The sequence below is a fragment of the Cyrtonyx montezumae genome, unplaced genomic scaffold (genome assembly GCF_038088225.1).
Source record: "Cyrtonyx montezumae isolate F1298 unplaced genomic scaffold, pur_monq_1.0 scaffold_4, whole genome shotgun sequence".
Taxonomy (NCBI): Eukaryota; Metazoa; Chordata; class Aves; order Galliformes; family Odontophoridae; genus Cyrtonyx; species Cyrtonyx montezumae.
The window spans coordinates 5,939,370-5,966,337 of NW_027072045.1; the positions used below are offsets into that span (position 1 = coordinate 5,939,370).

At 37.7% G+C, this 26,968-nt stretch overlaps 1 protein-coding gene across 1 annotated transcript in view; it reads left to right on the forward strand.

Moving 5' to 3' along the window:
• The window catches only part of PDZD8 (PDZ domain containing 8), a 47,998-nt gene that overhangs the window by 12,424 nt on the left and 8,606 nt on the right, over positions 1–26,968 (forward strand). Inside the window, exons 2-3 of the mRNA XM_065746837.1 lie at positions 4,657–4,779; positions 9,519–9,621. Of these exons, the coding sequence (XP_065602909.1) occupies positions 4,657–4,779; positions 9,519–9,621 (226 nt within the window). The remainder of the gene's footprint in view (positions 1–4,656; positions 4,780–9,518; positions 9,622–26,968) is intronic.

Consider the following 26,968-nt stretch of genomic DNA (forward strand, 5'->3'; position numbering starts at 1 on the left):
TGCTGCTGGGAGTTTCTGAATGTCTTCTTTTCTCTACTGAGCCCTAACAGAGACTTTTGTGCTGGGATTTGGGATGTTCTTGGCAGATGCAATGAGCAGAAACACATATGCCGTGGGTTATCTTTGGCTGGATAGCTTGATATTTAGTTATTTATTTTAAATTTGTTGTTCTTATTCTCAGTTCTTAGTAGTATTTCATCACATGAATCAAAATTTAAGTAAGTTCTGGGGAAGCACTCTATTTATTCAATAGGTTTCTCAAACTAAATTAAGATATAGAAGATTCCTGTCCTTTCCTCCACTAACAACTGGCTTAAGAAGCACAAGTAGCAAACACAAATCGATGGGAATGTGGATAAGACGTTTATAAAGTAAAGCAGCGAATGAGTCTCGTTCCTACCACATAGGTGAGTATTTGCTGCTCTCCAGCAGAACTGGCAACAGGAAGGGAGAAAGATGCCATTCAGGGGCTGAACCCCCTCAGATGAAGGGAGCAAGTTTGATTTGTTTCTTACAGATGCAGTTTTGATCTCAGGTGGTGATGAGAGCAAAGGAGCCCCTGAAGTGGCTCAGAAATGCGACATGAATCAAGTGGAAGAGTTCTTAGTGTGCAGGAGACACGCTGGCTGCAGGCAGGGTCTGGAAATGTTTTTGCAGTGCTTTGTGTGTTAAAGAGCTAAGTATTATGCTATTTTAAGTGTATCTTTAATCCTGTCTATTAACTGAGTAACCTTTTCTTTATTATCTTTCAGTATAATCATCTGACCTAATTCCTCATGTGACATTACTACTTTTTTTTTCAGTAGTCTTGTGGTGTTTGTCAAAACCCTTCTGCTATTCAGCAACCTTTAAATATAACTTCTATGTTTTTTTCTTCATTTGCTAGAACTTCACAGATCAGTTCAGTGATTTTTTTCTCTCCTTACAAAGTCACACTGCTGCTCTTTAACATTTTTTGTGTGCTATTTGAATTTTGGGCTTCTGGACAAGATAAGATGATCCATTTGTGGAGATACTTTGTTAAATTACAAACAAATAGAAGCATCTGATATATCTGATATGAAAAGTGTTAAATAACGTGCCATATCGAAGCAGGATTTTTGGAGTGTAACGTTGACTAAGGTGTTTGTTTTTTAGTATAGCTACAATGCGATGGAGTTTTTTGTTTGTTTTTGCTGTTTTATATTTTTCCTCGTGGAAGGGATGTGGAGTTCACTAAGACTTAATAGCTACAGTTTAAAGACGGAGGTCTTCCTCTGTGACCTTGTTTCTGATACTTGTTTGGTTTCGTTTACATGTCTGGATTTGTAAAGGAAGCTTTTGGATACATGGATCAATTTGGTGTAATCCTATTTTGCAGAACAAGGATGTGGGACATGAGCTTGAATTTTTGACCTTGCTGAATAAGAAGAGACAGCATTAGACCCTAGTCAGAACAGATATAGCGTAGATGCAAGGGAAGCTTACTTGGGAGGTCAGGCTAGCAACTCAGTTTAGCAACATCCTCTAGTTCTTAGAAGTAGCTTTTGATAAGTTTTCCTTAGTGCTGTTCTTCCAGCAGAGTCCTATGTTCTCCCAGTCTGTTGCCATAGCTTGTACATTTTTACCAGGCTGCAGCAACCTGCCGACCCACTGCAGACCAGAGCAAAGCACCAATTTAATGGACATTTGTTGGTTATGGGTTAAAGCTGAGAATCCTGGATTAATACTTAAAGACAGAGACAGCCAAATAGACACTACACTTTTTTCTCATTCGGGGCTTCCAAATCAAAAGCTTTGAATTCCTGAGAGCAATGCACTGACACAGCTTCCCTGAATTGTTGCTGTCACTAGGAGCTAGAAGCCCCCATACTCTAATATACAGAAAAATAACTTCACTTTCATACTAAAAGTGTTGCATTATCCCTGTAGGAAATTCCTGTTTCATAAAGCTTTACATTCATTTCTTCAAGCAACAGGATGCTTCTAGGCAGGGAAGTGAGATGCTGCCTGCTCTGTGCTGCTGCTCTGACACTGGGAACAGCAGTGCTGTGGCTGCAGGCAGCGGTGCCTTAGAAGGTAATGTGGCTTTCAGGCTTTCCTTACCATGGAGGAAAAGCTGGGAGAATGTGGGATAGCTGTTGGGATACGAGCGTGGATTTCCTGCTGCCCACATGCCAGTGGAAATAAGTGATGTATTAGGATTTCTTGCTAAGGATTTTGCAAGTGTGTTTTATTGGTAAGAATGTGAGCATAAACTCCTGTTGTGACTTAGTAATTTTGTTGAGGGCTTTTTCATTTGATATTTATAGGAAATTTAATTGAGTGCTGTACAACCCAAAGTCTAGCATACACTCTTTAAGTGTTATGCATGTTACTGTAGGTAACTTCATTGACATTTCAGATATTTTCCTCTCTTGGGTTCACTGGTACATTAATTTAAGATGTATAATAGAAGTCAAAATTAGATTAAGACAATACTAACTATAACAGAAATAATAAACCCTGAGGATTATTTCCTTATTCCATGTTGTAACAAAAGACTGCGGTGTATATTGTGTTTAACATTTTGTTCTGAAGCTACTACTTTAGAGACTACATCTTTGACTTGACCAAGTGTTTTATTTGGTTGTTTTGCTGGAAGACCTCTTGGAGACAGTACTTAGCTGCTGGACTAATTGGAAAGGTGGTTTTTTGTTGTTTTTTTTCTTCCTTGTGCTTTTGCCTGTGCTAGTAGAAATTAATTTCTTACTGTGCTGAAAAATAAAAAAAACCTACAAGTAATGACTCACTCAAAACATGGCATTTTTTGCAGCATAGTTGTCTAACAGATCCTTTTTTTTTTTTTTGCTGAACAAATTCTGAGCAGAATCTGTTTCTCGGGGGGAAAGTCATTCCCGAAAAGAAGAGGATGCTGTTGCTCATACTGTGGCAGGGTTGTGCTGGGGCTCGGTGTGCACCTGAGGTCCCACAGCAGCAGTGCTTCTCCCAGTTTATAGAGTGGAAATGGTAGTGCTATTTTTCCCCTTCTTGTAGCTATTGCTATTTGTTTTTTTAGCTATTGCTATTTGTTTTTTAATATTGCTATTAATTCAAGAACTTCAAGGTAAGGTTATAAGTAGCGTATCAAACCAGACAATGCACATACGGAGTACTTGGGGCTGGCAGCTTATGGCACACTCAAATCTATACTATGGCTGTTGTGATCTAAATGTTTCATATTTTTTCATGCAAAATAATTGTATAAAGTTTTTAAGTCAGAGTATTTTAACTTGTCCAACTTCAAAGCAGCCTTCTTTCTGGAGAAGCTAATGAGAGAGAAACTTGGAACAAAATTAAAGCTAGAAATTGAATTGGATTTCAATAAAAGAACTGGAGGGTTAAGATGGACTCATTCACGAGGAGAACAAAAGAAATGTGTCTCTCGTGGCTCCCTCCAAGGCTGGTGCCGGTGCAAAACTGAAGTGTCTTGAACCAGAGTGCTGGGCTCCCTCCTGAAGAGTGTCGACAGTCAAAGGGCACTTCATGATTTATTTGAATTTCTGAGACTCTCCAGTTCAGATCCGTGTGACCATTTCCTGAACATATTGTGATCTCTGAATGTGACAAGCAGATGCTTCTGATGGTTAAGCAAACAGTGTTTGTGAAAGACTTCTTTCTTATGAAATGGCAGATACATCCTGCAGGCAGGGATGTTTGTGAGCTGCTATTTGCAAGTCATCTGTGCAGAAATACTCTCTGGAAGGCTGTGTTAGTGACAGAATGGAAAACTAAGCACTAGAAAGTGGTAGGAAACTAGCAGTAAGTCAAAATGGAAAGAAGAAATTCCCTAGAAGTTCTTTCTCAAATGCTTCATGTAAATACTACTGCAGATTCCATAATATTTTCCTGTTTCCAAGGATGAGCCCTTGCTGCTTGCCCTCGGGTGCTGACCGTGTCCCACACTGGAGCAGTGGTGAGAAGGGAAAGCTGTGCCCAAAAGTCAGCGTCCTCTGCTCCGAACGAGCAAGCTGTGTGGTGAGGCAGTGCTTGTAAAACACTGACTGTTCTGAACGTGAACTGCTTTCCATGAGAGTCTCCTGTAGTGTTGAGGGGAAGAAAGGCTCAAGGGGAAAAAAATAAACAACATGGTTCCTGTGTTCTCATTGTAATTCCAGGAGATGGGAAGAAAAGAATTACATGCTTTTCACTAAATGAAAGAAGCACTAATCTGTGTAACTAAACTGTTCTCTTTCTTTAGAATTCTTTAGTTATCACATCAGTGCTGAGACAATTCAGGATTTAGTGTCTCAATATTTTTTTTCACCTTCGAAAGTAGTGATAATTTTTGCTAACGATAAACTTAAAATAAAGACCTGTTAGGGTATTTCATACAGAAAGGACTCATAACATCTGCAGTCACAAACATGTTCTGTGTGACTTCCCTTTTTCTCAGAATTTTCAGTGCTGGTAAATGAAACTCAGGTTATACGTTACAGTAAAGGTTGAATACTTATTCTCCAGGCTCGTGCACTCAGAAAATTTTATGAACTTATTATACCTTTTGAGCAACAATTGTGCAGAAATGACAGTTTTTCTCTCCTGGAGCATTAAAGTTTCTTTCCGATCCCATTACCACTTCTTAAGCTGTGTGTTAGTCTGTTTTATGTAATTTGAGTTCTCTTCTGTGTTTTTCAGGTACAAACCTTTCTTTCCATTTCAAGTATCATCACCTGATGAATATGAAGATCGAGACCTCTGTATACAGGATTTACCACTGACAGAAGGTCGACTAAAAGTCACATTAATTGAATGTACAAGGTATTTATTGTGTCCTTTTGCTTATTTTTAAGCTTCTTGATCATAGTAATTATAGCTGTAGCCCTGTGCTGATTAAAGAAGTGGCAAATTTGGTGTAATGACTGAAGTCCAGTCTAGAAATATATTTTAAAAATAGAAATGAACACACGAAAGTTACTGCAAGTTTGAGGCACTTCTGCACTTTTTGTGTACAAATGGATTTTTATTTCTTTTGAATATCCTTTAGTTAGAGGCTAATGTCCTCCCCCCTTCTTGTTTGTTTGGCGCACCAAATTATGCATCTCTTTCAGGACAATGTGTATGTTGTAATTATCCTATTGTATTATGCTTTTAGCACAGGGGAATAATAGTTTCATTTGGTTTTACTTTGATCCAAATAACTTTCATGAGGCATAACATACTGTCTTTGTCTTGAATAAAATAATGGAAACAAACAAAAATCTGTTTTGTTTACTGAAAACTATTCTCTTTAAAACTGGACAGAAAGTGTGCAGGCTTCTAGCCTTGTTTGTTTGTTTTTGGTCAGACCTCTTGGTTCTTGGCTTATGTTAGATCTTATCTTAGTAGTGCTTAGGCTTTGATCTAGCCTTGTGCCATGCTGCTCCTTATGAGCTAAATTCTGGTTTATGCTGACAGTATTTTTATTATTATTTAACTCTTCATTAGTTATTTTGCTATGTGAGTTCCTTTTAGTGTGTTTTTTTTTTTTTCTGTAGCCTTGTATAACTATGTTGGAACTGTATTTGCTGTAATAATGTCTTTTATTAGTGTTATTTACTATTCAAAACAAGCTTATTTCTAGAAAGTGTTATACTTTGAAGCACTGTGGGGGCACAGCAGTGATCTTAACACTTTTTTGGAGGGAATTGCTGCTTACCTGAGTTCCAAGCATTGTGATACGTCCTCTACGAGCAAGCCAGTAATTCTAAATAATTTGGTATGTTCCTTGCTTGTTAAGAGCAGTTCCTCTTCACCCGTACTGAGTAAGATCTCTTCGCAGGCAGTCTCCAATTTCAGTCCAGTAATGTTTGTTTTCATTCTAATAGGACCCAAAATAACTACTTTGAGCTACATGCAGTTTTGGCTTTGGAAAGTTGCTTTCAAGTACTTTGTCTTTCCTGAATATGAAATGCTATGTAACATTGCCAGTGTATCAGTAATGTTTTCTTTCTTTCCGTTACCTTCTAGAAGCCAGATTGCTCAGTTTGACATCATCATCTGACCTCTCAGTATTTTCAGCTGTCACAGATGCTTATCAGATGGCAGAGAGAGGATGCAGTTGCTGGCTTGTCAGGCCTTTTAAGCTTCAGGTCTGATTTAATCTGACTCTTTTATGCTGCTTGGAATTTCTAGATGCACGCTTGAGCAGACACATCTCAATCTAGATGTCTGTCTTTTGGTCCTGTGGTAATTCCTCAGATCTTCCAAATTTCCATCCTCTTTTGAAATTAAACTTCTACAGCTGTGGTCTGTAGAATGCCCTTGGAAGCATGTTTTTTCCTTACTTTGTAGCTGAAGATATTTGTGAGTTAGAAGCTGAAAGCCACGTAAAAGATTTTGGTAGTAAAGGAAAAAATACAAAACGTATTTAAAAGTGACCATCAGAATTTTCCTTTGTCGTAATCACTGTGTGTGAAAGCTGCCTGGGACCATTGGGACAGGAACATTTGCCAAGCAGCACTGAATGCAAGCACACAGAGGATTTTTCTTCCCTGTCTGCCATTGGGACCTTACCTCAGTTTGAGATTTTTTTGTTCACTTTATGGCTCTCAAGGCACTGTGCCCTGGTACTGACCGTTGTTCACTTTTCCCTGATTTCCTTACTTCAGATAGAAGTGCTTTGAGGTTATTGAATCTTCAACACTTTCTATCACAGGCAGTATCCTACGGGGCCTGTAGTACAGGCTCTATATGAATGAGCTCATGGAAGCCTAGTCATCATTTGCTAATGAGAACTTCTAAACTGTGGGATTCACCTGGCAGTTTTCAGTCTTGGCAGTCTTTTCAGTTCCAGAAGTAAATCACCCTGACTTCTGTATTTTTTTTACCCTGCTTCTGCTCAATGCTACAGAAGGCTTTTATATTCTGTCTCCATAGAGTATCTGTGGCAAAGATAAACAACTGAAGCTTTGTGTTGGTCGTTGCATGGAGGAGGAGTGGTCAGTTTGTTTTCATGTTTAATAGTTAAATCCCAAACAGCTGTTGTGACACTACAGTGATGACACAATTTGCACACTTCCTATATTAGAAATGTCTAGCTTAATTTTTTTCTTCACATGAAGCTTTGTACTTTTTTCTAATTTTTAATTTTCCAGGATTTTTTTCTGTATTTTTAATTCAAAATTAATAGAAGAATGGCCTAAATTGGTATAAATAAGAAATACTTCACAATTTTTGCCTGGTCTGCTGAAAGCATGTTTTTGATTTCAGTACATTCATTCTCATTAACCCTCAGAAATCATTCATTGCAAAAATGTCATTGGCAGGTAAAAACCTTGTACATCCTGACAGTAAATGTCTTTCTATGAAAGAGGAAACAAGTCAGACCAACAATTATGATATTTTAGGGAAGGACAAAGGAATGTGTCCCTTATAAGTTTTTTTTTAGACTTCCTCCTCAGATTATCTTAAAAATCCATCAGCTCTTCTAAACCTATGCCGTAATGTGAGCTATTAAACTGAATATTTAAATTAATCAAATGGTAATTTTATCACATTTCCTTATTGATTCATTGTAGCTTTCTATAGCTATAAACTTTGTATCAGAACATTTTTCTTATACCCTTTTAGGTGGATTTACAAATCTTATGTCTGTGAGGTATAGATAGCAGTTCAGTATGCAGTTGTTTGGGTGTGGTGTGGCACAGTCTTTTTTCTCTTCCTGCAGTTGCATTAAAGTACACAGTACCTCTGTTTGTATGCTGGTAGAGATGTTATTCAAACAAAAACATCTTTAATTTCACAGTGGTTAAAACTTCCCCTTTGTCTTCCTGATATGGGAACTGAATTCCAAACTCCAGTGTGAAGCATCCATGGACAGTAGTGCTCATTTAGAAATGAAGGAATTATTTTTGCTCACCTGTGATGCATTTCTTCAAGTAGGGTGTTGGTAGCCTAATGTCACCTCCCTCCCCTGCATGTCTCCTCTGGAGTTAGGTGACCAGAAAATGAAATGTGTACAACCAGTGACCAGCTGTGGAAAAACTTGAAGTGGCTGGTAGCAATGAGAGACTGATTGTGGTGTAGGCACAGAAGAATAAGTGCATTATTTAAAAGCAACTTCTAAAAACATATCACAACAGCCACTGAGGTTTGCAGAGGAAGGCTTAAAAATAAGCCAAAGAGATGGGAGTTGTTCAGTTTAAGTAACCTTGAGCAAACAGTCTTGTCCAGAAATAATGCCTAATCAGTTTGTTCTTTTTACTGTAATCGATTCAGCAGTGTCTAGATAAACAAGTGCTGAAGGTCAGTCTGGAAATGAGGCTGACATCTGCTCTTTGCAATGCTTCAGTAGAGGGTGGGCATGTGTGCTAACCTCACATCTGAGGTTGGCATTAAGGATGCAGTGACTAACAGTGAGCCACGAACATCCGATGCTTTGTACAGCAAGTGTGCTGGGCTCTAGCCCAGCTGTAAGTGTGAAAGTTGAGCAGCAATATGGATCCTCACCTACTGTTTTGCCCACGTGTTCACTTACTCTCATGCAAGCAGTTAAACAAATGCTTTGTAGGGAGACATACAAAATGAATACTAAATTCCCTTGCTGCAGCACAGGCTAGAGAGCTACTGTAGACAGAGAGGTGCTTTCCCTTGGGATTGGTTTAATTTCACTGATTCTAGTTGTTGGTTACATTTGCTTTCAGTTGTTTTTCTTAATTGTCAAAATATTAACGTGTTTCCCTATCTGGAAGTCTATGCATTTTTAATTGTGAATACTTAACCTAGAAACATTACTTAAGAGCATGTACAGAGAACTGATGTGATTTATCTAACAACTTTTGTCTCCATTATCTAAAGAGTTGTGCAAAGTAAGTAAACATAACTCAATCACAAGCAAGGTATTTTGCCTGAATGCTTAGAAACTGTCAAAATATATGAAAAAACAACTCTTGAAAGAATATAATTTGTTTGAGGTTTTTATTCCAAAATATTTACCCACTTCCATCTACTGTGAGATAAACTGTACACAACTTGAGTGCTCTTATAAATCCTAAAAGCTGTTTTATAGTACTGGTATCCAACTGAAAGGTTCTGTAGTCTTCTGGAATAGAATATGATGCATAGAGAAACTCTTCTGCTTGTTATGAGTGCATCAAAAGAATTACAGCTACAGGAGGATCCTAACTCAGCAAAATAGACACAAACAGTGACTTCAGAATTACAGTAACATGCTTTTAAACCAAGAAAAGCTGTTGTATGCTGTAAGTTTAGGACTCAAGTGGAAGAATTTTGTTGCTGTTACTACTATGTGTATTTATAAGTTATAGTTGTGTAGGAAAGTACTCATCTTCCAACTGGACATTCAACAAAATAAACAGAAGTCCTAGCTAAAATTTTGAAATTGTGATCCATATAGAATTCTTCCACTAGAGGGTGGCAGTGCCTTTCCTTTTATGAACTGATTTTGTGCATTGAAAAAAGTGTATAAGGGGATGGATGAGGGAAGAACAGTGACTTTAATGTGACATCTGGGATATGTGATAGTGTTACAATTCTTACTGTAGGCTTTTCTGTTTCAGGTTATTTATATTTGGATCCTATGAAAAGGAAACAAATGTTCATTGCACAATGGAGCTGAGCAGTAGTGTTTGGGAAGAAAAATCAAGGAGTTCTATTAAAACGGTAAAACATTTATAATCTTTCTATGTTGCAGTATGTCCTATGGTCCTACACTGTCTAGACAGAGTGTACCTTCTGGGCCAAAATGTCAAATGGGAGACGTAGCAGGAAGAAAACCCAGAAACATAATGTTACATTCTTTTTAATCCAGAGGGTTTTTTTTTATTTTGATTAAGTTGACATGTATGGATAACATCATGTTCAGTTATCACAGCTGTGTTTGAAAATATACCTGATTTGTGTATATTAAGTATCAACTGTCTATCTGCGTTAGGGAAACAGTTTAGAATGTGTTTATAGACCTGTTGCATTCAGGTGAGGCAGTGTTTAGAGAATAGTGAATGAGGTTCACCTGTCTTTCACTGGGCAGTAGTGTATTCCCTTCTGACATGAGTACTGAGAACACATGCTCAAAGGGTAACTCATGACCAGTCTCTTCCTTTTGCCTACATTTTGACAAAACCCAGAGGGAATTGCTATATGTCTAACTTTTTTTTTAAGAGCATATGAATCCTACCATGTCTGTTAAAGAAAGATACTTTTAAAACTGTCTGCCAATATAGAACATAGCTTATAATAACACTAATATTATTAATCCATTATTATCGTGCTTGATAAAGTGAGTTCAGCAGCACACAGCCTGCAGAATACGTTTCTATTGTGTATGTGGGAGGAAGAATGTTGCCTCTTTTCCTCAAAACAAGAAGTGCACTGTATGAGAGCCTTAACATTTCACATCAGTGTTATTGTAATAGTCATCAGACTGAACTTATGCTGAGCAGAGGAAGTACAACAGAAGCATTACAAAGACTTCATCTTAACAATTGGCTTCATAAAAAGAAATCACAGGAATGAAAATCAGTGTTACGCATTTTACCCTCTACTGTCTCAGTTCAGCTATCTTGAGAAATACAGCCTGTGCTATATCTAGTTGCAGTTCTGGAGATCAGCACTGTTTTCTGGCTGGTGAAGCCAGAATCTGGAGTATCCCATTCGATCTCTGCAATTAAATCTCATTGTGTTGTTTTTAAAACTCCCTGTGGCAACTCCTGTGAAACATGTTCTCAGCTCGCTTATACTGTTATCCCTAAAAGAGTATATGACTGAGCATCAAGAAGACAATCACTTCCCATTCTCTTAGCTGCTGTGTTCTCAATCAAATGAAAAATGTCAGTGGGTGAGTAGAGGTTTGTCCTTACTCCTTTAGCCACTTTGAGCAATTGATTGCAAGTGCCTTTCTGAACACAGCATGCAGGAGCTGCACAGGGAAAGGCGCAAGGCAGGGAGGAAGCCAGAAGCTGGCATACTGGTCTGGTTTGGCAGCCAAACATCACAGAAACCATTTAGAGTTATGTCTGTACCAGCTCCTGGCACTGTGAGGGCTGTTTGGCTGTGAATAAGCTGTGCTGGCTCCCTGAGCAAACTTGCTGCGTGTTTGCATCTGTGCAAGTGGAATGGGGGAAGAAAAGTGTATGGGAGTGAAAAAAAGGATGGAATGGTGGCACTGTGTAAACCCCAAAGCGTTGTACCATGGAAAGAAAGAAAGGAAGCAGAAAGCATTGCAACAGTCCTGAGAAGTTTTAATAAGATTCATAGATTTCACTGATGTATTAGTCAGGAGGTAGAGGTTGCATAATGTATTAACCAAAAAAAGTCTGAAAATCTGTTTAATGAAGCGATTTTGCTTAACTTCTTGTTTTAATCTACCTCTGAAGACTCTTTGGTGATCACACAAGGAAAAGAGGAGCAGTGCAGCCCTAATAGTTTGGACAGTTCATACTTTTAATTTGTTATAGTCAGAAAGCTATTTCAGGATCTGGACCCAATTCTGAGCCTTTATCCCAACAGGGGGTTATTTGGATGAGTAAGTTGTGTCTGAAACGCTTTCTGGGTTGTTCCTGTAGCAGTGAGCTGGCAGTGCACTGATTAAACACTGTTTCTCTGGATGAACTGATTTGTGTTAACTTACTGGTGAACTTGAGCAGCGATTTCAGAAGTGCTCTTTTCTCTCTTAACGGGCAGTGTGGCACTGGTGTGTTTGTGACAGCAGATGGCAGTAGAACTAAACTGATAAGTGGAAAGGCGTGGCTGCTGTTCAGTATGAAACGGCAGGTTTTCAGGTTTTCCAGCCTTCAGAACTGTGACTAGCAATATAAGGAAGCTTGAGTAGCTGTGTTCCAGGCCTTCACTGTCCAGCTGCTGCCTGCTGAGAGCAGAGGCTCCTTGGTGTGAGCTGCTGGATCTGTAGCTCCACTGTCAGTATGGGGAACTCACTGTGCTCAACCACCTTGAACTTTATGCCACTGAAAAGGTAAACTAACATTAGGGTTGTGCTTCTGAAGATCCTAATTATGGTCGAATACTGAAACTAGAAGTTAGCACCTTGCAAAAACATTTTGCTACACAATTTATCAGGAATAATGCAGTCATGGGTGTTTCTTTTCCTTAGGAAATCGGTTTAAATATACAAGTTAAGTTAAAAATAAATGTTAGGAGACCTTGCTGGGTAGCAAGAGAATTGCTGAGTCTCTGAATGGAATCAGAAATACTGTGAAGAATCAGGAATATTGTGAACATTCTTAGTTTTGGAACCTATTTTTCTGAGAAATTGCAACTGTGTGAATGTCTTTCTAATATTAAATCCTTCTTGTAATGACTGTGTGCGCAATAATTATTTGAGATAAAGCTGTTAGAATGGGTACCAGAAAATACGGAGGAGAAATGATAGGCTAAGTTGAAATGAAAAATAGTTCAGTAGATTCTGGTTTAAGTGTCTGTTTTGTTACAGTATCACATGGCGTGAGAGTACACACACTGAGTCAGACGGCATTCTACAAAGTTCCTGAGGAAAATTCTCATAACTTTCTGTGCTTACTGGTGTTTTTGTTCTTTTTACCATGCTGTAGTAGTGGTAAAAGATTAGACAGGTTTAACACTTCTTAATAAACTTGGTGAGACTTTAATCTGATCCCATTATGTATGGAATATTAGCAGATGTCAAAATTGCTTTTGGAAAGAAAGTGCTGTGTTGATGAACGTATCTGGATTGTTACTGAAGTATCTGTTGTAATACAAAGATATCTCTTGCTTCTAAGCTATTTATCAAATCAGTCTGAAATACCAATGAAACTTCAGAGAAATGATTTGGCACATTCCCATGTGACATGCAAACATGTCCTTAAATACCTTAATTAGAAGTGTTCCTGCTGGAATTAACTTTAATCACTGCATTGCTATGGGAAAATTATTTATGCATAGAATATAGTCATTAGACAGCATTAGCAACATTGGATTACTAGACAGGTGTTCTGCACCTAGAACTGTACTTAGTTTGCATCAGCACTTACAGACTGTGGGGAAAAAATTGCTTTCTATTGTTTGTGACTATATGTAACATAATGGGGGGAGGGTTCATATCTGCAGAAGTAGATGTATTTGTTCCATGGCTTTTTGGTTTTGCCTCATTGTTTTTGTAGTAGAAATTCAGAAGCACAAGGTAGTTGCTGTTGATCATGAAATAATGAAGTTAGGTAAGCTAAGATGGATTTGAGAAAAGGCATCTTTAATTCTGGTTTCAAGTAATAGGCTCCTTCAGGTTGCACCACAGGAATAGCCATGCTTCAGTCTTCCTAAAGACAGGAAGTGTGTGGGGGAGGGTAGTTTTATTGAGGTTTTAGCTGATTCTTTTTTTTTAATACTATTTTTTTCAAATTCCACTTGCACTTTTCTCTGTACATTCAGAAGCCAGCACTGAAGTATCTGAGAGGTGAGGCCAGTGCCATCCACCTTAGTATGCTCTGAGTTTGTGTACATCCACACAGATGCACAGAGGCCATGATCTTTGCTGTTTGTGAGAGGTGATTCTGACAGCTATGGGCTTCTCTACATAAATACAACAGTAACTTCTGAAATTGCTTTGGGCAGGCTGCTTGGTACGGTTTAATGAAAACAAAGGGATATTTCTCTGCCTTTCATAAAACCAAATTTGCTTTATCAGGGATTAAGGGAAACTAAAAGTATTCCGGTAGTGACATATAAATATGAAATGAGCAATAATGTAAATCAAATTCAGCACCTTCTGAAATGAATTGCCTGAGGATACTCAACAATAATGTCAAAATTTGAAGCAACTGTGAAACGTTAATTTGTAAATACGCAGAATTAAATGCCTCACAGTTGGCATTTCAGTCTGCTTGTTTAACAGTCTGCCATTTCAGCATTTAATCCTATCAAAAGAAAGGAGGAGGATTAAAGCAAGGGAAGCTTTTTCAAAATGTCACTTTTTATGAAAATTCATGATCTTGTAAAATTTGATAATATTTGTAAATACAATTGGGAATAGTTCCGAGATTTGTGCCTTACATAATGTTCTGTAATCCGTCTTTCAAATAAACTTGAAGGCCATCAGGAATTTTTTCTGGTTCATCTGGAACATTTAAGCTCTTTTTTGACTGGGGGCCTCAGACATTTCTGCTTCTTGGTGATTTAATGAAACCTTTTGTTAAAATGCACCGTAGTGCTTTGCTTTGCAGAGACTTGCACATGAACTTTAAAAGAAAAGCAAGCAAAATCACTTTTTTTTTTGGTGCAGGTGTATTCAGGTAGTCTAAAACAAGGTGTCACTGCCACAGTCACACTGTGACCTAATACTGCCTTCTTCTAAAACAAATAAAAATCAATCAGGAGTTATGCAGAGTGCTCCGCAGAGTACTCCACAGCTTGCTGCAGGAGGCAGTGTGAAATGCATCAACTGCATCCAGATCTATAACATTTCATAGGTGCACCTTCTTTCTCCCTATGGCTGTGCATGAAATTGTGAGCTTTCTTGGCTTTCCTCAGAGCAGTTGGAATTCTGTGCTCAGTTCTGGTGGCCTGCAATGAGCATACTGGTTTTCAAATTTAAAGTATCAGGAGAAAGGATCACAAAGTAAAGCAGAGTGCTGACCTCCTTCCAGGTTATTACAGAATGTATGTGAAACTTTGAGCTTCATCAGGAATTAGTTCTTCTGTTCCTTTGGTGCTTATTACTGACCTGATAAGCAACTTTCGTTTTAGCATTTAATGTTCATTTTCACTTTTTCCATAGAGATTACTCACACGATTACCAGTCTCTAGTACATATTCTTTGCATTAAACTTTGCTTGCATGTCTTCTATATCCTAGCACCTAATTCGAGTAGTTAAGTGTAAGCTTTTCTTATCATACAGCTTCCTTTGCATTCAAAATATAAAGTTATTAGGGAAATAAAGCATCATTTTTTTCTTAAGAATGATTGCAAAATACAAGCCATGCACCATGCTGTAGTGCATAGCTGGTGCTCTGCTGATTTATTTTTTTATTCTTCTCATCTGCTCAAAATATTGGATGTGGGAAAGAGTTTTAAGTAGGTTTTGCAGCAGCTGTGTTTCTCATTTACAAAGGAGTTGATTTACAATGATAGCTGTTCTTGCTAAATAAATAGATAGCTGATGCGTGAGAGCTAACTTTGTTTGTGTAAACAGTGTGGCCTATTGTAAGAGAGATAACAGTGTTTTATTGACCAGAATAAACAAAATGGTTTCTGGGCAATTTAGTATATTTTGGGAATGACTTTCTAAACTATGTAGTTCTGTCCTGTTGCGAAGTTCTGCAGCTGGGGGAGCCAGCAGCTGTGCTGATGGCTGCTGCCCATGGCTGGAATGGGGAAGGGGGTTATGAGAGTGGCAGGTTCAGGGCTCTACTTCTTTTGAAATGCTCTTTTATGAGTGAATCATCTGTGCAAGATCTTCTTCCTAAGGGGTCATAATCTTCACAAGTAGGTGTTTGGCTGTGGGGCATGGTGGCAGTGTTATTTTGGATAGGTGGCTTCCAAACTCTTTAAAACCATAAGTCTAACATGCATTTTTGAAAATATAATCTATTTTTTTGAAAGTCAGACCTTCTACTGGCATTACATTCATCCCGAAGTGTTCTTCGTCACTTAGGTTTATTCAAGTTCAGTCCTCCTCTGAAACACATGGAGAAAAAAAAAAAAAGACTTTATTGACTTCAAAAGGAATTATTATATGGAGTTTCTTTTACCAGCTGACTGACTGACCAGGTGTTTCATATCCAAGACATAAACTGAGAGACATTATACTGAAACTTTTTTATCAATTTAAAATGTGTCTATTTGTGTGAAGTTGATCTCTCAAGCAATTTTTTGCCTGTCAGGATTCATGGAAATGGTTATAGAACTAAGTCTTTAATTTGGAGAGTCTCTAAATTACAGTAGGGATCTGACTATCCATCAATAACAGTTGAAGTATTAGACATGGAATACTGTCTGCCTGGTGAGTATGTGACCTGAGGGTGTACTACTTTTGCTCATCTACTTTGGTTTAAATGTCGTACACTTAGGAGGAGGATGTGCATAAGCTCAGCTGTTTATATTGATTTTAAGTAGTGATGAGCATCAATCTCTTCTCTGGTTCTGTATAATTCAGATTTCTTACCCAGTAATGACCCTGTACATCTGTGTTCCTGTCTGGATTTCAGCAGCTACCATTCTCTTCTAATGAGCTTTTGAGAGATGGTATCCAAATCTTCCTGAATGTTTTAAGTACGTACATTAATATGTACTTAAAGTACTCATTAGTAGATGAAATCTTGGCACTTAGGTTTGATTCTCATTGCTGCTGTACTTCATGTAAATACAAAAATTACATTAGATTAAACAAGTACAGTCAGGCTAAAAGCCAGGAAGAATTTGAATGAAGGTTTCTGAAAATATCCTTATTCATTTAATTGGCATTTAATTAATTATATATAGTACAATAATTTCAGAATTAAAGATTTCACTAAAGAACCTGCTATTCTTTAATATAGGTACTTGATGTACTTCTACAGAAGAAAAATGAGTGTTCATACCCCACAGACAGTTGATACATAGTGGTCTGAAATTGTGGTTGAAGTGTCAAAATACAGGGCTTTAAACTACTGAATGGCTGCAAAGAAAGCCTTTAATTTTGTGGGAGGAATTCCTTATTCTGAGTACAGTCTTATGTCATGTTGCTATCTTTATGAAGTCAAATGAGTTAAGTAGTTCAAATTCTTGGACTCGAGGTGCTGTGTTGTTACATGGGTTGTGTCTCACCTTTCTGGAATGCTGTAATTATTTCATTGAACATTATCTCTAATTGGCTATTCTTTTTTTGCATTCTTTTTTCCTATAGTCAAAGGCCAAAGCAGAAATTACATGCTTGTCTCTTGGTGTTAAGTCTCTTACAGGTCTTGCAGGGTGGAGCTCAGTGTCTGGAGGCTGCACATTGAATGAGGATAGTGTTTGGAGTATGTGTTGTCATTATTGTTCTCCCTAGTTACAGTACTGTGGTTGTTTTCTGTCTGTAGAATAACAGGAGAGAAATCTTTTTTGCTTAGAACTGTTTTTTAAAGTACTTTTGGTATTGGGGGGGAAAAAAATAGGCAGGCCTTTTCTAATGCAGATGGGGTGTGTGTTCTCCAAAGGCTCTAAACTGTGGCAGACAGAAATGAGAAAATAATATGGGTGGGCAGCATACTAGTTGCCCTACAAAAGCCTTGAGGATCCAAAATGCAATTGCTGCTTCTCATCACGCAAATAAAATGACTAAAAGGTCATTTCAGTGTACTAAGGTTAGGCAGAGCAGCCTGATGCTCTGCAAAGGACACCTATGCGTTGGAAGTAATCAGAAGTGAGTCACTGTATAAAAAATGGAGCATTTCCTTTAATGCAGGCTATTAAAAGGCTGACTCCATTAAATTGTAGGTAAGATAAATAGATTCTTTGAATTATTATGTCTTTACAAATATCTTAAGCAGAAGTCAGTGTCTTCAGATTTTTACTGACGTCATCTGTTTCCATTTTTAGGTGTTTAGCTTGGGACAAATACGTCTGCACACCCTCAGATCCATTTGATGTTAATTGAAGCTATGTAGTTTCTTTAGCTGAAGGAAGAAAACAAACACAAAAAAGCCTCTAGAAATCTGTGGTTGGATATCCAGGAAGCTTGGATTTTATTGTTATTAGTTACAAAACCAGTTCATATCTGAATATAAAAATGATGATCTTTTGGATAGTGAATTGACTGTATGTTTAAAAATGCAGATTGTTACAGTTACAATAACTTGACTCATGAGACATTGACCTGGACTTATTTAAACTTACAGCTCTGATCTTGTAGAAGAGACTCAAGAAATGCAAGGGTGATGGTTAGCAGAGCAATTGCAGAAATTTGTCTGGATTCACAGGTAGTTAAATCACACATCTGTGGGAGTAAAGCTAGAACAGGCTGTACAACAGCTTGTAAACACAAAATACTTAGACTGTAATTCATAGTTATGTAAGTAAGCTTAGGAATACAGTGTTCACAACTTCCTAACGCAGCCAAGCATTGTAATCTTCTCTAGCCTCCTCTTAACTGATGATTTCCGTTGGTCTCAAAGCTGATGGACCTTTCTGATTAAGTAGAAACAAAACTACATGTACACAGTAAGATTTCTGTAATGGAACAAGTTACCTGTGTAACAAGTAACTTATACATTCAGTCACATGGTGCTTCTGTGAAATGTGGAGTCAACGTTGATTTGAGCGACATAACCTGTGCTAAAGGGGATATGAGATGAACCCTGTGACAGGGATTTTAATAGATGATGTGTTACGTTCTTCTACCCAGAAGTTTGAATTTGAGACCTGTCTATAGACCATAAATGAAGCTGACCACAAGCGGCAGAGTGTGGTGGGGGTTAGCTCTGGCTGGCTGCAGTGCAGGTCGGGTTGGAGGAGCCCTTTGTGATGCAAATCACAGTTCAGATAGCAGAGACCATGGGAAGGCTCAGCCTTTAAGAACACACCTGATAGGAAATAAAAAGCAAATGCAGGCATATGTTTTAAATAACTCTTAAATTGCAAATTCCATGCTCGTGGTTTGCTGCTGCTATCTCTATTGTCTTTTGAATGAGCTGAAAAACCATAGAATTTATATTGTAAACCTTGTTAAGATGGCAACTTGTTAAAAGTTATCCAGTTTTTTTCCTTCTTTTTCACGAAGACCATAGTAAATAATGGAGGTGCAGCAGAGGCATCGGCAAAACTTGGTCCTCTGGGATGGCAGTACAGTGAGCTGCTTGTCCTTTACTGTAAAGACTTGAAAAAAAGCATTTTGCAAATCAGCATGGGAGAAAAAACTTGGAGTGCTCCAGCTGCATATGGTAAGTATTTGAGGAGAGAGAAGAGAAGGGCAAGAAGGGGAAAAGAAGACAAAAGAGAATTGATCCTATATGTATAACTTAAATCCCACAAAATTGCTCAAAAGGGAAAAGGAGCAGGTAGTGATGATGTGCAGATGAGTGTGTTCTGTTTAGGTGAAGTTGTTTCGAGTTATATCTAAAACAAAGCAGTTACATTTGCTTTGGAAGCCCTTTATTATGTTTTTGAGCCGTTGCATTACTATGAAGGGGTGAAGCCTAGTGTTTGAGTTACTTTAGCTTTACTGTCCTGCTTAAAAATGCAGAAGAGTAAGGGAGAGCTAAGAATTCATGTTGATTACTGGCAGTTTGTTCTTAAAACAAGGCTTAATGTAGGGTGTGAAAAAGCAAGAGCTCAGGCACAGTTTTGACCTGGGAAGATTCAGTGCTAGGGTAATAGAGTAGGATGTGTTGGGAGTAAAATAATTCAGTGGGGGGGAGGGGGGTTTAGAGGGCTGTGGTAAGAGCTCTGTTAGCTAAGCAGTCTTGTCAGTCAGGAAAGATGAATTGTGAAAACGCTTAGCCAGAATTTCTTTGAAATTTTCCAGTAAGGGAAATATCCAAGGTACTAGGAAGTTCTCTAAGCAGGACTTACGGATGTAATATCTGTTAATTATTAAAAGAAAGCAGGTGAAGTATTAAAGGAGAGCAAATAATACCTGTTAATGTGGTACAGGAGACCAGGTGTGATGATGAATAGCTGCATAAACAGACCAAAGGACATCTAATGAGGCTAAAACCACCACCAAAGTCATAGAAGTAGTAAGGTCATGGGAGTACAGCAGCTGTAAATATTTGGCTAGTGTGGAATCTTTTAATGTGCCTAGTTAATGTACATATTACCTATAGATTATAGATACTCATAGATACTTGTAGTTATACTATCAAGAACATTAAACAGCAGAAATACTGACTATGTCAATTCTATATATAACTGTTTGAAACTGGGTGAGTTTTTCTGCTGTAGTCAGTATTTCTACTGTTTAATATATAATATCAGTACATAAATGTGTAGTTCCAAATAAGATTGAAATCTAGCTGGACAATATCTGGTTATTAGACTAGAGCCAAGGTAGTGCGGAGTGGAAAAGATCTAAGAGGTAATCTGGTCCTTCCAGGTAGCAAGAGGGCTGTTGAATTCATTCAGTCTACTTTAGACTATAATCATTCTTTTTATTTTGGACCATTCTAGTAGTATTTCTATACCAATAGACTCGGTGTAATATTTCTTTGTATTCCAGATAGCCCAGGCAGGAGGTGGTTCTAGCCTGAAAACTGAGCAAACCTACTAGACAATAAATATATGATATTCTTGTTTAATTTCCAGGCTGGCTACAGGGGATGTTTGGCCAAAGCATGGGAACATCTATGATGGATTTTCATTCCTTGCAGACAGTATCTGAACAAAGAATATTTTTTTAACAATTTTGCTTTTCCTTGCTTTGATAAATGTTATAACTTTTGCAATAGTTCTGAAACATTAGCTGTTGGAGGGGAATCTGAAATAACATTTTCTGAAAATATGTTTGTAATAACGAGGAATGAACTGTTGGCTGCTGTTGTGAGCAAAGATGGTCATATCCTTGCCAATTGATCTGTGGATGTGCATTAGGAACCACAATCTTGGCTACATGTGATTGAGGTAACCAAGGCTTGTAATTAATTCCTGAACTGTAAAAATTAGCTGCCAGGAGGAAACAAATTTGTAAAAGGTCACTGAAGCAGCATTCTCTTAAATCTAATAAGTGAAATGAAAGTATACCACACTTACCATGAAGAACTTGTTTCTAGCTAGGATCACACTTTTTACAGAGATTAGTTTCATTTTGTATTTTGTTTGGACAGCTGGGACTGGAAACCTGTTGGTGCACTGGAAGAGGACAGAATACACTCTCTTTTGCAAGCTCAAAAAAAAATTAAGTGGAGCAAAGCGATCTGTTGATTTTGCAAACCTCCAACTCAACATGCAAAATACTTTTTTCAGTTCAACTCAGATGAGCATTCTTGTTTAAAAATGGCAAAAAAAAAATAAAGAATCAACAACAAAAAACAAGCAATGAAATTAAGTCCATTTTGGTATTTGTGTGAATTAGCAGTGTAGAACTAGCAGTTTAAGTTATCTTCTGGGATTCTTCTTGCAATGGTGTTCAAGTATGTAAAGCAAAAGGCTCTTTTTGAACTTCTGGAGTTCACGGACAAGGTCAAGCTGTGCATGATGAAAACACATGTTTATTCATTAGGATTTTCTTCTGACACTGAAGGCTAGCAGATTTCTAAGTTTAAAATTAAAGAAAAAGGAAAAACCACCACACTGACAATTTTGTTTTATCTTCCCAAATTGTATGTCTCACAAAAAAAAAATTCTTTATACCTTTCTCCAGCAGTCTGGATTGTAATATTTGTGTGATGGTCATTACCAAAGGATAACATTCCGTATGAACGGATACTTAAAAATGCAAGTCTGAGGTGTAGCTTTTTAAGTAGTTAGTGTACATAGTTTTAATAACCAGACGTCTGCAGCAGGGAAAGCTATGGGAGTTTGCCACCATACCTCACATGTGGACTTGCAGGCAGCAGTTCTCAGTCCAAGCTAATTATTTTCTCTCCGTTTTTCTTTCCGTCCACTGCATAGATGTGGTGGTTTTACCCTTCCCCATCCCCAGTACATGACTAAAAATGATTTCCTGGCTATGTTTTACTTAAGCCTTCAAGAACGTTTCAGAGATCAAAAGTTTTCTTGAGTTAACGCATCTTTTACTCTCATGAAATACACTCAAGGATGAAGCAGCTATTAAGAATTTTGAGCATGCTAATGAGTAAGTTTGTAGCTTTTCATCCTGATGTTTTTACTGTAAGACATTTTCTTTTATTTTTTTGCTTTATTGCCATAAGCAATTTCATCATTAGTCACAATGCATGTTTAGTATTCTATGTGGCTCTAATTTCTATCATCCTTAGGTTTTCAAGCCCTGTTTTTATTATCAGGATTTTTAACTTAGCCCATTCTTATGGTCAGAAAATGTGTTTGTTTATGGCTTCACTGTTAAAGATATATATATATATATATATGTGTGTGTGTGTGTGTATATATAGATGTATTTTTAACTTGTGCCTGAACTAAACTTTTGCATACTTTAGTAGTTCTGTTTTCAGTTCACAGTCCACTTTATTGACAACTAACTTTTAAAATAGTACTTTAATGGTACCAATTTAAGTAAGAAACAGAGTTGGAATATTTTGTCTTGGATGTGCTGTTAAGGTAAGCTAATCTTTCTTGGGGAGAATTTTCAGAGAGCTCTTAAATCACAGTGCAGCACTTCGTAGGGTTGCAGCCTTTGACTGCTGAGGGCCCCGTGTGCACTCTATTCTGCATGCAAGCAGTGCTGCTATCTTGTCTTTGTCAGCCAGCAGATCTTCTGTGTTGGTCATGGAAGTATAGCACTGTAGGCTCATATCAAATACTTAATTTTTTTTTTGCATAGGATGTCTCAGTCAACTTCTTCAGTGCATATTCAGTATCTTATTTGTTTGATAATGTTCCCTGAAATAATTAAATCTGAAATATTTATACATAACTTGAGAAACCTTAAAGAAAAAAAGTGTTTTCATGCATTCTCTATCCAAGTAAGAAGTAGAACAAATAAATAATTACTAGTTTAATATAAAAAATAGAAGCTTTCCTTAGTAAATCTTGTCATGCACATGCGTTTTACAGTCTTCTCTGCCCCATGTTAAATATATTTTTTTGAAAACATGTATTTCTCAAGAACCCTGTGGTATTGGATAAATCTTTTGTTCAACTCATTCCTCATTCAACTTAAATGTAAATTCTTCCTCAGCTAATTCATGGCGGCCCTGAACAAACCTATTTGGTGGAGTAGGAGAGAAAGGGAAATTGAAATAAGTTGATAATGTGTTATGAAATCTGCTGGGTATTTTTCTTCTGTATTTCACTAGCTATCAGTAAGATCTGTTGTTAATTTAAAAATAATTACCAAAGTATGGGAAGTTGCTGTGAGCACAAAAGTAAAAATGAAAGGTTTTTAGACCTGACAATTTCCTATTTGTTTTTCACTTTCCGAAGGAAGGTGTGGAATTGGTATATGTTCGTTCCGTGAGCAAAAGAATATTTCAAAAGCCAATTGAAAGGCATGAGCTGTTACTTCTATTTCTGATGGTGTCCTGCTCCCCTTTCATTTTCTCTTTGTCTCCTAGTGAGCTTTTTCTGGAAGACTGTTTTTATTTTGGCACCTTTGCATGCTTCAGTGGCTGTATGATGTCTCAAATGTGTGCGGCTTTTATTTTTCGTTTGTCTTTCTTTATATGTTGTGATAATTCTAATGCTTTGCTACCTTCAGAAATTGATAGGGGCTGAGTGAGTTGATGGAAGATTTCTGCAAGAATTTTGACAAAGCTTTAAGATAACAGGCAGTTTGGTTCTTAAATGTTTGACAAAAATCTTTGTGATGTAGTAGTGTTTGTTTTTAAAGTGTTATTTCTTATTTTGGGGTTGTTTCAGTGGGAACCTGTTGTAATTGGGCTTGTAATTGTCTAAATTAGCTATCTGAGTTCTATTTTTTTGCCACTGAGACATCTATCTACAGGGAACAAATCCTTCCATGTATATCATCCTGCTGATTTCACTGAGAGAAAAACACAACATGAATGAAAACTTCAGACCTTTGGATCTTCTTGTAGAAGTACTTGTAGAAGTTAGGCTCCAAAGTTTGCTGGTGTGTTGATTCTGCTTGCAGCTAGCATTCAATTTCTAAATTGTTCTTCTGACAGACTGGGAGGAGATTTTTTGTATGTTCGGGAGGAGGAAAATTCTGAAAATGTTTCAAGTGCAAAACAAATATTGCTAGGTATTGATTTCTTTTGCACAACGAATTGTCAGTATTTGACTTGGTGTGAAGACCTTTTCAGTTTATAGCTGTGGCAATTTTCCTAAGTGATGAATGGTAACTGTATGAAAATGTGGCATGTAGGTGTGCTGTTGTCTTGGTGCGACTAATTAGATGTGACAGCAAGCTCCTGTTTCACTGCCTGCCAGCAACTTGTGCCCTGTAACCATAAACAAATTGATTTGACGTGATGTGTTCAACAAAATAACCAGAAATAGATGTATGGTCCTGGAAATCTTTACTGTTTATTTAGTTATGTTTATACTGCAGTGTTTTTTCTGGAACTTAAGTTTGCATTAGATGTGGTGTAGATTCTGTTCTACATAGAGAAAGATTATAATATACTCAAGCTTGGTCTTCTTGCAGTAATTATTCAGCACAGACTGGACACAGATCCCCAGCTTTTTTGGTGCGGGCACCGTAGCATTTCATCAGTAAACTGCTCTGATTTTACCAGGTAATAGCAGGCTGGGGACAATGTATGTAACGGGAACTCAGTTTTGATCCAGATGGATCCCCTGCTTAACCTCTGAAGAGTTGTTATAATGATAAATCACGTTATTGTATTTCCTATAGTTTCTTTGGGCTTAGCCACTTCTGTGGGAATATGGGAGCCTGAAAGATATCAGGCCATACGGGATGTTGGTTTGCATTTCTCTGTAATAGTCATTTAGGCATTTGTTAATATTGATGGGAAATGTAGCAGTTGTTAAGAAAGTGATGTGAGCACTGGGTGCAGAAATCACAAGCTGTGATTTTCCTCAAGTCATATGTTATTTTAAATTGTCTAAGTATATTGACTCTGGGTACACGTCAGGTCACTGTTGCTTAGGCTGTGTTAGTGTTGTAAAGGTGTAACTTGTGTTACCAGAAAATGCAATAGTCTGCTGGTAAGACTGTGTGTCTTTACATCTTTTTACTCTCTTGGGGAAGTAACTGTTTAAACATCAGACTTTTCGTAATTCAAATAACGCTGCTTGACTTCCTCCCTTTTTGCCATGAAGCCTGCTGCTAGAACCTATTTACAACTGATGGCAGCAGGAGCAGTGCACAGTGCTGGAGCCTGGTGGTAGGGATGGCAGAGCCCTGGCCTGGCCTGGTTCTGGCTGAGTGCCTTGCTGCTGCCATACTGCACCCAGCTCCTCCTCAGGGCAGTTTTGGCCCTAATTCCAATGCTGCTGCCTTGAACCTCCCAGGTGAGAAGTAACTATTAAGTTCCAGCTCTCTTCAGAAAATATGCTGTACTCCAGATGTGACCTTCTGAAATTACCATTGCTGCAAAGAAAACTTTTGTGCTCCAGAATAAAACAAACCTATAAATAATGTTCTCATTCATTTCAAATGTAACTTCTGAGCCCTTTAGTGAGAGCTAAGAATTACGATTCATATGTGCTAGAAAGCAGTGTTGTAGGTTTCATTTCCATGGAAGCTCCCATCTGTGATACATGTTACTGTGTGGACAGTGCATAATAACTTTTCTATATTTTTAGTTTTGATGGCAGTATCCACATAGGAAATCAGACTGATGCCGTTAGTTGCTATATGCCAGCAGCATCTGTGTGAAGCAGAAAACTCTCTGCAGTGTCATTATAAAGAAATTGTACTCTATGTTCTAATAATTGGCCTTTGTTACATGAAGATTAATTAAATTGTTTATATTAGAACTGGTCCTTATCAAACAGAAGTAATTACTAGCTGTTCTAATATATTTCTAATATATGTACTTGAATGTGTTTTTCATTTGTTTCTCTACGTCTGGAGTGATGAACAAACCCCAGAACTTTCTCTTCTGTGCATGTATTCAAAGTGCTCTTCTGTTCTCATTAATCTCATGTATCTGTAATTTGCAGTGCAACAATTTAAACGAATTTACACAAAGGAAGCCATAAGCAAGGTAAACTTTCCATTGATTGTGTTGCACACAGTGTTAGCAGTCATCTTGTTCTTTAATAAGCACTTTCTGTAAGCTTATTTCAGTGTTTGTTAGGAGTCTGCCTGAAAATTTTACTAAATATTCATATAACGGAGTCATCCTGAAGCAATACTAGAGGAAGCCTTTTTTCCATCAAAGACATGATTGGTGATGCAAAATTTGGGAAAGTTGATCTTTTCCTTTTTTTTTTCTGGGCCAAAGGATGATGATGCAGTTGGGTTTAATGAAGACTAAAAAGGATGTCCGTGCGTCAGAGCACTTAAAGAAGAGCTTCGTCGGTGTTTGTACAAAATTGCTCTCCAAAGAAGTGCTGTGCATAGAACCGAAGGGCAGTTTGTGCCTGCCTCTGACACTTCCAAGTTAAACGCAGGTTTTCCAATGCCTTGTTTGTCTTTAACTCCTCCATTCAGCTCGTGTAATTACTGTTCAGTGAGAACGCCTCAGCAATACATGATAATTGCTGAGCAGCTTACTGTTTGCATGTCGTGTAGCCCGCTTCCCTGCACGATTGGCAAGTACAGGTTAGTGTTGGTTCAGGAAAGTGCAATACAACTGAGGGAAAATAACACGAAGCTGCTTGCTTTGTGCAGTACCTAGCTTGTTCTGTTCCTTGCTGGTGACAAATGGTTTTCCGTGCTCATTGGGTAGGCATGCAGTTGTTTAACTTTACTGTTGTGAAATGCCATTATGATTCCAGACAAATGCCGTGTGATGGTAAAGTTAGACACATGCATAACTTGCAATTTAAAAGAAGTGATGTAGTACAGAAAACAGTGAAGCCCACTGAATTTCTACATAACAGGACAAGTAAAAATAAATTTACCTTCTTCCCTAAAGAAAAATGTGGATTGCATTGCAGCCTTAGTTTGATGTGGTTGTGTATCTGTCCATGTGCACCGACTGTTATTTGCAGAGCCAGAAGAATTACCAGCAAAGGTTTTTTTCACTGTTTCTGTCACCATGAGAACTCTCTTGTTTCTGATGCTCCACAAAAAGCAAAGTTGGCAGTAATTATGCAGTGATTCCACTGCTGGTAGCCCCTGTTTCTCCTTGTGACACATTTGCTGCACAGATTCCTTTGTTGATAGTGTTATTTCATCTTTTTTTAGTGGGGCAAATGCTTGAAAATCACTTCTGTTCATAGGAAATTGTCCCTTGAAAACTACTTCCAGTATAAGTGACTTCTGCTCTGAAACTGTTATTTTTCAGGCAGACTTTAGGTTTGTCTGAATGTTTTCACTTCATTGAATTTTCCATCATTACTTCTGAC